The sequence below is a fragment of the Coturnix japonica genome, chromosome 19 (genome assembly GCF_054131305.1).
Source record: "Coturnix japonica strain WE chromosome 19, WE-NBRP24, whole genome shotgun sequence".
Classification (NCBI taxonomy): Eukaryota; Metazoa; Chordata; class Aves; order Galliformes; family Phasianidae; genus Coturnix; species Coturnix japonica.
Window position 1 is genome coordinate 956,107 of NC_140681.1, and position 13,890 is coordinate 969,996.

The following is a 13,890-nucleotide window of genomic DNA, read 5'->3' on the forward strand; positions in this document are numbered from 1 at the left end:
CTTACCTTGGAGATAATGTGTAACAGAAGTTTTGCCATCTGCTAAACTGAAAGTTGTCATGCTGTATATTAATAACGACTAATTATTGTTATACTTTTTATGTTATCTGTATTATTTTGTTAATTTGTGATGTCTGCATCTATTACATTTATTGTCTTTCATCTTAGTATAGAAGTCTTCTGGAGCATGAATCACCTCCAGAATGTAATCAAAGGGAATCAGCATCTATCAATTAGTAAATGTCCTGATCCTACTCTTGCTATTTCATTGTGAAGGCAATGGCAAAACAGAATGTTCACAAAAGAAAAGGGAGGGCAGGGAAAAGCACAGTAAGGGAATTATGGGTAAAACTTGCATAAAGATCCCATTTTACTCTCTGTCTGATTTTGTGTTTTGCTGGTATAGGTGTTAGAAATGTTTGGAATTTGAATTGCTTATTTTGACATGGGCAGTTAAAATGAACAAGGAGATGTGTGAAACTGAACTACTGGCTGCTCTTTGCACCTTAACTACAAGTTTTTTGTTTTTTTTTTTTTGTTCTTTATTAGCCACTTACTCAGTTTTTCAGCTGGTGAGGCAAACCAAACTTTTTTTTCCAGACAAAAACTGAAACAAACAAAATGGCTTGTACCACTTACATCATGAATTGAGCTAAGAATAGATTCCAGGCTGGGGCATAGCCTCGTCGCTGTGCCTGCCTGGGACACCTCGTACATTTGCAGAAATACCATTTAAAGGGCAGATGTGGGAGAGCAAAGGATGGCAAGATGATAGATCTAACAAGTAGAAGTGGTGTGAAGATCTTCAAGTTGGGAGCAGGGTCCTTGGTTTTGGTGTATTCCTCATTTAGCCTTTTCCAGTATAAAAGTAGAGAGAGGTATAAGGGAGCTTCTGGATTAAAATAGCCCTGGGGTGTCTTAAAACAGAATAGGTAAGATAGATAAGTTTTCGGACTGCAACCTTATTATTTTGAGTAGAGAAATACTTGTCTTTGAAATGTGAACTTGATGAGCTACCCCTGTTGGAAAAGTGGCTTAGAATTAAGGGGAAGCTCCAATTGTTTCTTTTTTTATATTTTCTGAGAAAATAATTTTAGTTTTGAGCTCTCAGTTTTTGTGTCTTGAGCAAGAAAAATGGGCGTATGTGCCTTTCACTGTTTCAGAGCTTGTTTAAATTTAAAGGAGATTTCAAGAATGTTTTGTTTTCTGTTTGATTTTTATATGCACTTAAGTGACTGTTCAATTGCATTTAGCTATAGTTGTAGCATTGTCAAAATGGACTGTATATCTCTGTCCATACACTGAGCAAAGAATTCACTGCTTAAATCCCTTCTGTGTTTTCTGAGCTAGTTGAGTCAGACTTCTGAATGAAGTAAGAGTCATGGCAGTTTGTAGCAGAAGGCTGTTCTCTGGTCTTTTATGCTTTTTGTGATGAGCAAACAACAGTTGAATCGAGATAGTGTTGGCTTGTAACTTCATTTCCTCTGTATAATGAAAAGTCTGTACCAAAGGAGGCTTCAGAATGCATTTGTAGCCAGGGGACACATTGTGGAATTGGTGTGCTTGGGTTCACTAGGGATTTAGTATCATTTTAATTGATGTGGAATTTGATATAGTGAGCTTGGTGTGACAGTGCAACTTTGGGACTAAAGTCTTCCATTGAGTGTATTCTTTAGTTGCCTACCTGCCTTATGAAGATATTCTATGACATAACATTAGGGTTCATTTTTAGTGCAGAGAAGAATAATGCATGGGAAGATCTTGAAAAGCCAAGTACTAAAGATGGGATTAAATCTTTATTTACATACTCATAATTCATTGGGTCCTATCACATGTGGCAGAGGTTTGAAAGTGCTTTTACAGATGTGGCTGTTCTACATGTTAGCAGTGGATTAGAGAACAGGTTTAGTGGCCAGTATTCAAAGCAAGGGCCTGTGAGGTCTTGGGCAGCGTGACACTGCCTGACTTTATTACTGATAGGTAATAAAATGGTGCTGAGCAAGTTTCTTCATATTGATCTAGGCACAGTGGAGGTAAAGACATTAACAGCCATCTGTGAGTTGTACATGTGTACTAATCATTTTATCTCAAATGCCCTCTGTATGCCATGGAGATTGATTTATGTCTTAAAGCTACAGTTTTTATCGCCTTTGCAGTTAGTTTCTTATTGTAGTATATCGGGTTGAGCTGGATATACGTCAGTGTTTTAATACTTATTTATCATTCAGGTCATTTCAAAAGTTAGTCGTGCTAAGGAAGCTGTAGAGAATGTACAAATTATGAGAAATCTGAAAAGCCGCTTGTTTGTGCAGTGGATATTTTAGGGCTTTCTTAAATTAACGACTGATAATTGATGGGCATATATGTAATACTGGTCTATAAAATTAGTGAAAGATACTGAAATGGCAGTCTGCATCTTATGAATTTGGAGCTTTCAGTGAACTCACAAGGTTTGGGGCACAAGAGAATTGATTTTACACATCAAAGCAGTGAAATCCGTGTACCACAAGTGTGCTGTGGAGGTTAAATGTTCAAAAACTGTTTGGGGTGCTGGAATTGTAGCTTCCAATAATAAATGAGTGCATTCATTTCTAGTTCAGGGGTGAATCTTTAAAGCTGCACAAGTACACCCTTGGGAGCTGCAGTGTATGTGACTGTATTTCCCTGCTCTTCCAAGTTGCTCTTCCAAGTATCTGCAACTGGGCCTTGTTGGAGTTGGGGGACTGGTCTGAGCGTTCTGGCCATGTGTGTCAGTTCTTATGTTCCTGAATTGCTTCCCTACTGAGAAAATTCTTGGTATGTTCATGTCTTAGGAGGAAGTGCATTGTGGAATTCCATCAGCTCAGAGCAATTTAACTTTCCTTGGTAAGGGAACTTCCTCAGATGAAAATGGTTCACAGCTGCATTCCTCAAGTATACATAGGAGATTCACTTGCAGTAGGTTTTGGTTTGAATGGTGAAAATTAGTTTTTTGATAACATAATGCTTGTACCAAATTCATTGGAATTAAGTATACTTGATTTATTAGAAATTAGTTTCTGGACTACAAATAGCAACTATGTTTTGTTGTTCAGTACTGCTGGGATGTTTCAGGCAGAATGCCATCAATGTTTCTTATCAGCCTACTGCTGTTTAAGATGTGTAGGTAAAACCTTTATCTTCGTGTTTGCAGGCACTGCAAGTCATTGAGGACTGAATATTTCTCTGACCTAGATTTCCTGCAAATAAAATTGAAAATAACTGTAATGGAAATAAGAATCTGGTGGAGCTTTTCAGTTAGAACAGTGAGTTCCTGTAGCTTCATTAATTTTAAGGGGAGCTGATTGGTTTATATAATATGTAATTACTCTAGAATGCAGTTTGTCTCTGAGAATGAGAGGGCATGTGAAAGGACCCAGAATTTATCTTATTTACAGTTTATTTGCTCTCTTTCTGTGATTTATGTACTCATTTTATCTGCTCGAGTGAAGGGCAGTCATTCAGAAAGAATATGGTAATCCAGCATAGGAGCACTGTTTTAGAAAGCAGATTTCTGTACATTCAGAGCTTATAGTGGAATGCTTGTATTTATAAATAGAGGAATGTCAAGTAAGAAAAAGCAGGTTGCTATTCTGCAGAAAAAAAAGTGTATGTTTTTTTGAACAAAGAAAGTAACCAGAAAATCTGAGATTCTCTTATGAAGCTTGTAGCTTGCCTAAAATGGTCTGTCAGATCTAATTGCTGAGACTGATATGATAATCTTTCTATTTTACAGCAACTGTCTGCGAAAGATTCTGTGCAGACTGAAGAGAAAGTGGGTCCTTTCACAAGGATAATAGAAGCGATGGGTTTCACAGGCCCACTGAAGTACAGCAGATGGGTAAAGTGTTTGTCATCTTCTTGGTTGTTTAATACTTCTGGCTTTCTTAAGGAGAAAAAAAAATGCATAACCAACTCTTTTTTTCTTATGTTGGGAGCAGTACTTCTATGGAACAGTTCTAATTATTACTCATATTATTACTTTGTAATGTGGGAGTCTGGTAATCCAGAGCTGGAAGCTGCCCTAGTTGGTGTGTTGTCATCATCGATGTAAGCAGGGGTATTGGATTTGGTTTGTAGGGTCTTCATTAAACTGTCCTAAATTTCTTCTGAAATCCTATCTTCCTCTTCATTGATGCACCAAGGGACATGATATCGCACTTAAAGACAGTAGAGCTACTGTCCACGTAGATCAGCATCTTGTCTCTGATAAATGACCAATAGTAGTTATCTAGAAAGAATCTGATTACAGGAAAATCATACAGTGGCACTTCTCTCATGTACTTCTCTGCCTTTCATCTGCCTTTCAACAGTTGTCTATTTCAGGATGGTGTAAGCATTTTTCTGTAGTATCCACTGATGGATTTTTGTTCTATAAATTTGTACAGTTGCACTTGAAACTCTCATAAGCTTATAGTTTCCATAGCGTCCTATATCCCAGAATTCCATAGCTGAAGTATATGCTGTGGGAAGAAGAGCAGTTGTTTTCAATTGTTTTTTTTAATGGTGATGTTTCTTTCTTTGGCGTGAATGTTCACTTTCTCCCATTCACTTGTGACATTATAGTCTAAAATATGCCATATTAGCTGAGCTTTCCACTGGACTGAAGAGGACCAAGTCTAACTTGTTTCTGTTGCTGGATGTCTGTCACGTTTTTATTTTTGTTGGCTTTCTTTAATTCTTTCAGTGCTCTGTATTTCTGTGGCAGGAGGATCTCCCACATGGATGGTAGTGAGATGTGTTACTACTGTGGTTAGTGTTGCTTTTCAGTCATAGCCTGGGGCAAAGTCACCAAAACACCCTTATCTTATGTGTTTTTTAGATGGTCTTTCCCTGAAGCTGTTGTTAACAGCGATTAAATGAGAGCAGTTCTGTAGAACAGTTTCAGTTCCATCTGCAGAGTGGAAAAAGGCAGAGATGAAATTGTGAATTTAGCTTTGAACCAGGACATGATATAAAGCTGTAACTACTTCTCCTGTAACTACAGGAGAAGGTGTCATGATCCTGTGACTGGGAAGGGCTGAGCCCATCTGTACCAAAGTCAAAAGGCTCTCAGGTGCTTTGAATACCTGCAAGGCCGAGTGGAAGTTTTCTGAGACCAGTATGAAGCAGTTGCTTATTGCATCTTGCTCTGCAGAAAGAAAATAGAAAGAAAAGATAATTGTATCTTAAGGGGGTGAGTTATTTTGTTTAAAAATCAGTTGCTTTTATCAGGTGCTGCTAAACCTCATGAGGGAGTAGTTTCTCTCCCATGTGTTTGTATACATATTGTTGTAATAAAGATTCTCATTAGCTACAAGTGTTGATTCAGAGTTCTCCTTAATTGCTTCTCTTTACTGCCTGCTTTTGGCTAGGGCACTTGGGTTTGAAGAGAGTTATTTTGTGGTTAGGGCCCAAGAGACCTGAGTTCATTTTTGGCCTTGCCAGTGCTATGAGATCTTAGGGAAGTTTCTTAATATTTCTGTTTTTTTACCACTTTCTTCTCCCTCCCCCTTTACCTCTTTTACCCACCAAAATCTCCATGATTAAATTTCACCAGTTTCTCCTGTGTTACTTGCCTAATTTAAAGGCTGGATTGCAGAAACTGCTCTTTACAATATGTTTTTAATGTCTAGTAATGCCTGCTCTGGGGCAGTGGCTTTCACAAGGGAGATCTCTAGTCCCAGGCCAGGCAGTGTTTCCTTTAAAATGGAAACCTTCACAACTCCAGTAAATGGTGTAAATTATTTTACTGCATGAATTTTAGACATGCACTCAATTGTTGAGAAAGCTTCTAATCCTTCATTTTTGACAGAGCTCTGCAAAAAAAAAAAAAAAGAAATATAATAGCCCCAGTGTTTCCACAGCAGATCAGTTGTAACCTCCCTATCCTGGTTGGAGGATATACAAATAATACTTTGGTAATTTGAAGCATCGCTCAACAGGTGTAGGGTCTTTATCTATAGCATAGTGATTATTGACACAATCCTTAATTGATATCTATTAAAAACAAACAAATCAACCCAATACTTCTTTCTGGCCTCCGGTTTTTTATTTCTTTTTTGCTTCCCTTGAGATTGATGGAAAGGAAGGGACAGCAGTTCTTCTCTTGCAGATCTTTTCTGTCATTTCTTGTTTTCTTTAGTGCTTCAGCGTACATATCTTGGTAATGTGTGGTGCCCTTGGGTGTTCCTGGTGGAATAGCAGGCCATGAACAAAATTAAGCTCTGAAGCACCTGAAATATACATCATATCATTCATCACGTGGCATTATTTCTTTGTCTTTAAAGCTTTGCTAGTCAGTTTTCATTATTGTGGGGAGGAAGAAGATGTTTCTAGTGCCTGTTTGCTATACAACTTCCTGAACATTAAATTATCCACTCTCATGTACATAAACAGTGAAAATTATTGGAGTTGGGATCTTTGGAGTCTATGTGGAGAAAGCCATTTCATTCTGTGATGCAAATATTATATTAAACTAGATAGAGAAGGGTATTCATGAAGTCATTTAGCCATGTTTTGGGGTTGTATTTTTTGCCTCAAGGCAGGATGAATGATACTCTGGTAATTCCTGAGAGATAATATGATGTTTAACATGCTCTCAAATCTTGAGGCATTGTGATTCTTAGAAGTCTTTGTAGAAGATGGCAGCATATGTGTTTAACAAAACGGGCAGTGTCCACTGGCTCTCATCATGAATACTCTGTGTGTTGTCTTTTCTTTTTCTTTAGAAAATTAAGGTAGCAGCTTTGCGCATGTACACATGCTGTGTGGAGAAAACTGACTACGAGGAATTTTTTAACAGTAAGTCATGAATTTGATGATATTAGAATTTGAAGTATTACCCTGATGAGAGAAATGCTGATGAAAGTTGCATAGAATTATAGATAAGAGAGCAGTTAGACTTTCCAGGGGCCAACAGTGCACGGCCAACAAGAAGCTGTTCTACAACATTACACAGGGCAAAGGTGCTGGGGAGTGCTCTGGAGTCTGAAGTCATTAGATTTTGTGTCCTGTAGTGATTAACAAGGGTGGGGTAGGTAAAAAACTCAGAATAACCTGGAACTGGAAGAGTGTTGCCTTTTCTGTTACCGAGAGTGAGGTAAATGAAGAATCCAGATGCCTATTCCTTTTTTTTTTCCCTGTGGTCTAATGGTCTCTGTGTCCTATCTGTCCCATGACGAGTTCTGGGAAGGTCTAGTGTAAGGCATATCTTTGTTCATCTAGTGCAAAACGTACTGAGAGGGGTTTGTTATATGATGTTGCTGCTGCAAAAATTTCCAATGGTTTTCAGAAGGTTTTCCAAAACTCTGATGTGGTTTCAGAGGTGGTAGAATTGAGAGAACTCTGTAAGCAGTTGGAGTCATCATTAGCGATCAGAAAACTGGAACCTCGTTTTTTGCTGTGCACATACCGCTGCTCAGCTGTATGCCCCCTCAGACTTCCCCTTCTTCATCATATTTGCCTTTCAGGTAGCGGTGTTGCTATTTTTAGCTGTTGTTTCACTATCTCTGCTTAACAGATTAGAGGAATTTCAAAACGTGTCTGGGAAGGAGATGCCAAGTCTCCTCTTTGTCACTGATTTTCAGGCTTACTACTGAGTAAAAATCACTTCAGTTGTATTCTTGGCATCATCTTGCTGTTTTAAAGCAAGAATTCTCAGAGCTCTTTAAGTGCATCACAAAGAGCAGGTGACCTTTCCCTCGTGTTTCTCCAGAATGTCACTGTTGCTCCTTTTTTCTTTTTTGCTCTACATCATAATTTGTAGCCAGTCCAGCTCTGATTTGACACCTGGGGAACTCCTATTGCATACACTTGAGACCTTTGTTCCATAAGGAAATAGTGTCCATCTGAGCAAAGCAAGCTGTGTGATGTGTCTTCTGCTGTTATAAAAATCCTGTGGTGTTCAAGTCTTCGGCTATGGCTCCAAAGAAACCATTGCTCTGATACAAAAACAGATGTAAAGAGTTTCTGTTACGGTTCTCTACCTAGAGCTGTTTGGGAGATTGGCTTTAAAACCTAACAGGCATGTGACATGATCTGTATTTAAAAAATAGTTCCACCTGAGAGGTGGTTTGGGTGGGATGGACAGAGACCTTTGACACTGATGTAAAAGGGCTTAGGCTGTAGTTCCATGGGTAGCTGAGTTGAAGTAGTGGCCAAAGGGAAAAGGCTCGATTCTCTATTTTTTCCTGGGCTTTTCATGAGCTCTCTGCCTGTGCTCTGGACTGGAAATTACCACATCTACTGAAGTGTGTAGGTCTCTGTAAGAAAATAGTTGAGTGTTTTGCTGGCTTACTGTTTTGTTGTGTTAGGGAACTAGTGGCATGTAGAAGGGTCTGATGGCAAGCAGCTGTGGCTTAAATTGAGCAGTGGGAAATATGTGTTTAAAAAAACGGGAACATAGAACCATGCAAGGTATACAACTTTGCATTCAGGTTATCCTTTTAAAATCAAACTGGATCAATGAAAATGGGGTTTTCCTTTTCTGACTTGTTTCTTTTTCAAGTGAAGATGGGCAACCCTTAAGCCAGGACTACAGCTCATTCCCAAAACAGCAGTCTGGGTGACTGGGCTAGGAGACACAGGAAGCAGTTACCCTTAGTTCTGTTTCTCAGTGACGTAGCAAGCAAAGGTGTACCTGAGACCATGCTGATGTGGGTGCTGCATGCCCACACAATGAATTGCACTGTTCAGGACCCGTAAGAATAGTGATGCTGCAGTATGGGACCTGGCTCAGGTTTGTCTTCACCAAAACTGACTGCACACAGACCTAGCAGAGAATTTTATTTTTTTCTTGGCTTTGCTGCCCCCAGCACTTCTGGCTGAGGTTGCATGGTGTTGAGATATCCAAGTGAACTGCACAAAGTCAGCTCTGGTCTCTAGAGAGCTTATTAGCTTTTTCTCTGTAGTTTGTGAAAGCTGTTAACCTACTGAGCTGGCCTTGAAAACAGTACACTCATGCATGTGTAAAACCATTTGCGGGCTGATTAACCCTGTGTGATCAGGACTGGTTCTTCAGTGTTTCTGGACTTGCTTTTGTGATGTGGTTATGTTGTGGCTTGAATAATAACTGCATGACCATGAGGATCTTGTATTGGTGTGCAGATTTCTGTAAGGTGGTTTTCTGACAGGTGAGAATAGACTGCCAGGATATTATGGTGCTGAGGGCTAGAGCAATGACAGGTAGTGTTTCACATCTTATAGACTGTTGTGCTTTCTAGTGCCTTTCTGATGGTACCCAGGGAACATTCTGATAGTTTCTCTCATGCAGAATGAGCCCTGTGAACTGCCTTTCTCTGTGTTACGCTTTTGGACAGTAGTGCCTAAAATACGTGAGTTGTGAATCCTCTGTAAGATGTGAAGGAGGTGTTGCAATTGAGACAGTCCAGTATTATACTGCAGTTAATTTTATTATACCTGCCGTTCTGCTGTCCCTTTGTCCATAAATGATCATAAAGCAGAATTTTGAGAACTTTGGTTAAAGGCTGATATTCAAATGTCTGCTACCCTGTACTGCTTATATGGAAAGTGGAGCTGTTTTAGGACTTCAGATACACTTTGTGTAAAAGAGAACAGAGAATTAGTAGAGGGAATAGATGGATTACCAGTACAAAACTTCCTGTGCACGAAGCTTGCAGAGTTTGAGTAGTTCTAACAAAATCAGGAAATCATAGAATCACAAGGTTGGAAAGGACCTACAAGATCATCCAGTCCAACCATCCTCCCATTATCATTGTTACCACAGGCCACTAAACTATATCTCTTAGCTCCTCATCCAGACACCTATTGAACACCACCAGGGACGGTGACTCTACCACCTCCCTGGGCAGCCATTCCAGTGCCTGACCACTCTCTGAGAGAAAAAGTTCCTTCTTATGTCTAATCTGGACAGGCTGGAGAGCTGGGTGGTAAGAAACTGGATGAGGTTAAGCAAAAGCAAGTGCAGAGTCTTGCACCTAGGGAGGAATAATTGCATGCATCAGTATAGGTTGGGGGATGACCTGCTGGAGAGGAGCTCTGCAGGGAGGGACAAAGCCTCTATGGAGGCTCCTTCCAACCCCTATGATTTTGTGATTCTGTGAATCTAAACCTCCTCTGGTACAAATGAAGTAACCATTAGTGAGGATAATGCCTCATATCTTATATTTGAAAGACCAGGAGAGCTTTTAGGATCAGATAGGTGATACTGAGAGTTGAGCTGGAATTTGTTGATGAGCCTGAGCTATAGGGTTGCCACAGTTCATCTTCAAATGTTAATACTATTAATTGCCCTATTGTCCTGCAGTTGTGGTAGCAAAGAGATGGCTCTATTTCCAGTAGTTTCTAGTGGGGCTGGTGATCAGAACAGAAGGGCTAGAGTTTACCTTCAACACTCTGGATCCTTCTGTTCTCTGCAGCCCCACAGGCATCTTGTAGATACGTGCCTGATCAACCTGTCAGTCGGTACTCTAAGAATGGGATACTGACTTTTTTTTGCAGGATGTGGGGATGTTATCTCATTTCCTCCTTCCTTAAATTGTGCTGGTTGCATTTTCCATCACAAAAAAGTTCTACATTAAAGTTTGCTGCTCTTTCCTGATGCATTTTAGGTGCAATATATGACTGGAAAAAGAGATATGTCCCTGTAAGTGTTTATGTCTCTTAAATACAGATGTGTGAACAGAGTGTGTTCTGCGGGCAGAATAGATTTATTCCCCAGCTGATTTCATGGGTGGTGTTACTGTCTCATTGTTTTTTCCTGTCTAACTATACTCTGAAGTGAATAATTTTCTGTTGAATTTTAGGATGGATGTTTCCTGCAACTCCAGATTTTTCAAGTGCCTTCTTTTTAAAAAGCTGGTAACTAAGGGCAAACTTGTTACTCTAAAGCAACCATCCTTCTTTTAAATTAGGATATAGCCACTCCTAATACAGGAGTTAAAATGTAAATGAAGAAACAGAAGTGCAACACTTGGGAAGTTGGAGGAAAAAGTTCTTCCCTGAATTCTTCTACTGAATAGGTCTTTAAAAACCTTCAGAGTTTCCAGCAGTGGAGGTGTCAGCTTTGCTTTCCAGTGAAGAACAGTTTCTGTGGTAGAAGGCTGATGCATGGTAACTTCTATTTCAGAAACCTCTGTCTGTTGAACTAAGTGTCTCACTCTGAACCTTGTCCGTGGAACCCTCGTTTAATTAAATGGTTTGATTAATGCATGCACTGTGCACTCTTGCTCTGGTTGGAGATGCCTTGGCTTGCCTTTAGGTCAAAGTATTCATTTCTAAGGACTTGAACTATTTCTGTTAGGAATGAGACAGCCAAAAGGGGAAAAGGGTGGGGGAAACCTGTGGTTAACCTCCAAATATACCTTTAGTTAGTGTCTTTATACTCCCTTAGAGGTGGTGTAGGTGATGTATAGGCATCGATGCTGAAGGTTGGCACGTTCTGTCCCCTGATGGCATCATCTCTTTGAGGAGGAGGAATAGTGATGAGTTGCTTGTTTGTTGTGGTGGTTGCCTGACTGTGGTTGACATATAAAAAGAAAGAGGCTTTAAAAATTTTGCTTTGTGATCCATGTGAGCCTCCTTGTTGCTGCTTAAGAGCCAGGAAGTATAGGAGTTAGGAAAGAATACGTTGCAGTACAGAAAGATTGACTTCCCTGAGGCAGATCCAATGGGAGAGTCTGCTTCTGAATACTCTGCGTCCCAGGTTTGAGTAGTGCAGAAGATGAGGCCAGGTGCTGGATAGGCCAAGAGGTCAGGTCCTTCTCATAAGGGTACATCTTCAAGAGACAGCTGTAGAAATGGCTTCCCACAACTAGCTTTAAATCTGAGAGGAACTGAAGGACTTACTGTGCACATAACCCATAGGTCCGTGCTTTTTTAGCATGAGGAAGAGCAGTCTGGTTTCTGTGGCATAGAGCCTAAATCTCCAGCCTCCCAACATCATGACACGAATGGTTTCATAGTGTAATGTCCACATGCGTGTAGACATCCGTGGGAAACCCAGCAGCTGTAGTAGTAGAACAGAATATGAAAAGAGAAATTATTTCCATTTTTGGTTTGTTCTTTTAATCCTACGATGTGATGGCTTGAGGCAAGGTACTCCGAGAGTGCCATGGGTTGTGCAGCCACATAGCAAGCCACAACAGCTGAGTGAGAGCAAAGCTCGCACAGTGAGCAGCATCCTGCCTCTGGCAGGAGGAATCAGCCCATGCTAAAGGAGGAGTGCAAGAACTGGACACTTCCTTGTAATTCTCTCCTGCTCTGGGATTTATCGAGGTAGAAGCCATATCTTTTTCTTTGTGATCCTTCATTGTGGTGGGTTTTTTTCCTCATAATAGTTTTACCTGAGTTCTAAATAGGTTAAGTCTATCTACAGTGTCCTGTGACTGCACGTTCTAGATCTTAGTGATATGTGACAGTAAATATTTGCTTCCAATGTGTCCTTACTGAGTAGAGCTAGAAATCAAATTATTAATATGTATTCAGATTTTGGTGTAGTGAATCTAATAGGTACAAAACCAGATTAAATTTAAATTAATATTTGTTTTTATTTATTTTTTTCTCTCTCCCATCAAGGGTGCCAAATGCCTGATACATTGAATTCATGGTTTCTAGTAGCCCAGCTTCATGTCTGGTAAGTGAAACTTGAATAGTAATATAAATAGTCTCAGGAAATAAAATTATATGTACCTTACTGTGCAAGAAAGTAGGCTCCATGATTATTGGTAACAGTGGCAACATTCAATTTACTAAATAATGAATTCTAATAGTTTTCTACTAAAGAGCAAAATGACCCATGGAGAAACTGACATCTTAAATCTCTGTATTCCTAGGTAATGGAATAACCCATGCCGTGAGCTTTCTAAAAGCCTTACTCAGCCTGTGTGGAAAAATCCTATTTAGGTGTTTTAGGAAAAGTTTAAATTTATGTAGAAGTGGTTTAAATTGTGAGAATTTGTGGTGGTTGAAGTTGCTGCTTGTCAGAAGCATTTAACAAATTATAGCACTGGCATTTATTCTTGCACCTCTGAAATGTACGTACAGGTTGGTGAATGCCAGCTTGGCTACATCTAAAAATATTTAACACCTTAAACATTAAGTTTTTTTCCTCCTTTTTCATTTGTGAAAAGAGTAGCCAAAAAAATCAGTTTTTCATCTAATATTACATACTTATAAAGGTCAGCAGGATGCACAGGGGAGTACAGTAATTCTTGTTAAGTGCCAGATCTTTCATGAAACTGAAGTCCATAGACTTACATTTAACTACCCAAAGACTCAAAAGGAAGTTTGTACTAAAATAGTTGCACTTAAGAACAGGCCCCTTATTTCCTTGCCTCCTTTTTTCTCCCCCCTTCCCTCCTTTTAATTTCCTGTCTCCTCAATATATTGAAAGATGGGGCAGCTCATTTCACTTAGGAATGAATTAATTAGTGGAACCATTGAATTGGTTAATGAAATCAGTGGGCTCAGTTAATGGGTCACCCTTGAGATTTGCAGTTTATTTCTTACTGTTCCATGTGAAAAGGGTTTCAATGACTGAATTAATTAATCATTTAGTTTGATATTTGGAAATCTGCATTAAATGTTGAAATCAAACCGCTTGTTTTAAGTACTTGAGGAGAAAGAAAGGGAGGCAACACAAATCTGCAAAAGACCCACACTTTTCATAACAATTTTGCATTGACAGGAAAATGTGCCGTGTAATAGCATGGCTTTCAAAACGCACAGTATTCTTTCACAACTGCTACGCGTGAAAGTAAATAAGGAAACTATGATAGGGAAGGTAATATTTGATAGCTGTTTATTTATGTAATATTTGATAGAAGTTTCACCTCTATGTCTGAGGAAGCCAAGAGTTGCTTCTCTTTGAGCCTGTGATGCTAAGGAGACCCTTAAGGAGAGAAACTGAAGT

The 13,890-nt window shown here is 39.5% G+C and overlaps 1 protein-coding gene across 4 annotated transcripts in view; it reads left to right on the forward strand.

Annotated features, from left to right (window-relative positions):
* Positions 1–13,890, forward strand: part of LOC146757743 (ubiquinol-cytochrome-c reductase complex assembly factor 1-like) — a 50,517-nt gene that overhangs the window by 4,548 nt on the left and 32,079 nt on the right. For 2 of the 4 annotated variants that reach the window (XM_085519432.1, XM_085519434.1), the window contains 3 exons: positions 3,754–3,858; positions 6,728–6,800; positions 12,555–12,612. In XM_085519432.1, the coding sequence (XP_085375558.1) occupies positions 3,754–3,858; positions 6,728–6,800; positions 12,555–12,612 (236 nt within the window). The remainder of the gene's footprint in view (positions 1–3,753; positions 3,859–6,727; positions 6,801–12,554; positions 12,613–13,890) is intronic. The other 2 variants (XM_085519435.1, XM_085519436.1) reach the window with 1 other exon arrangement.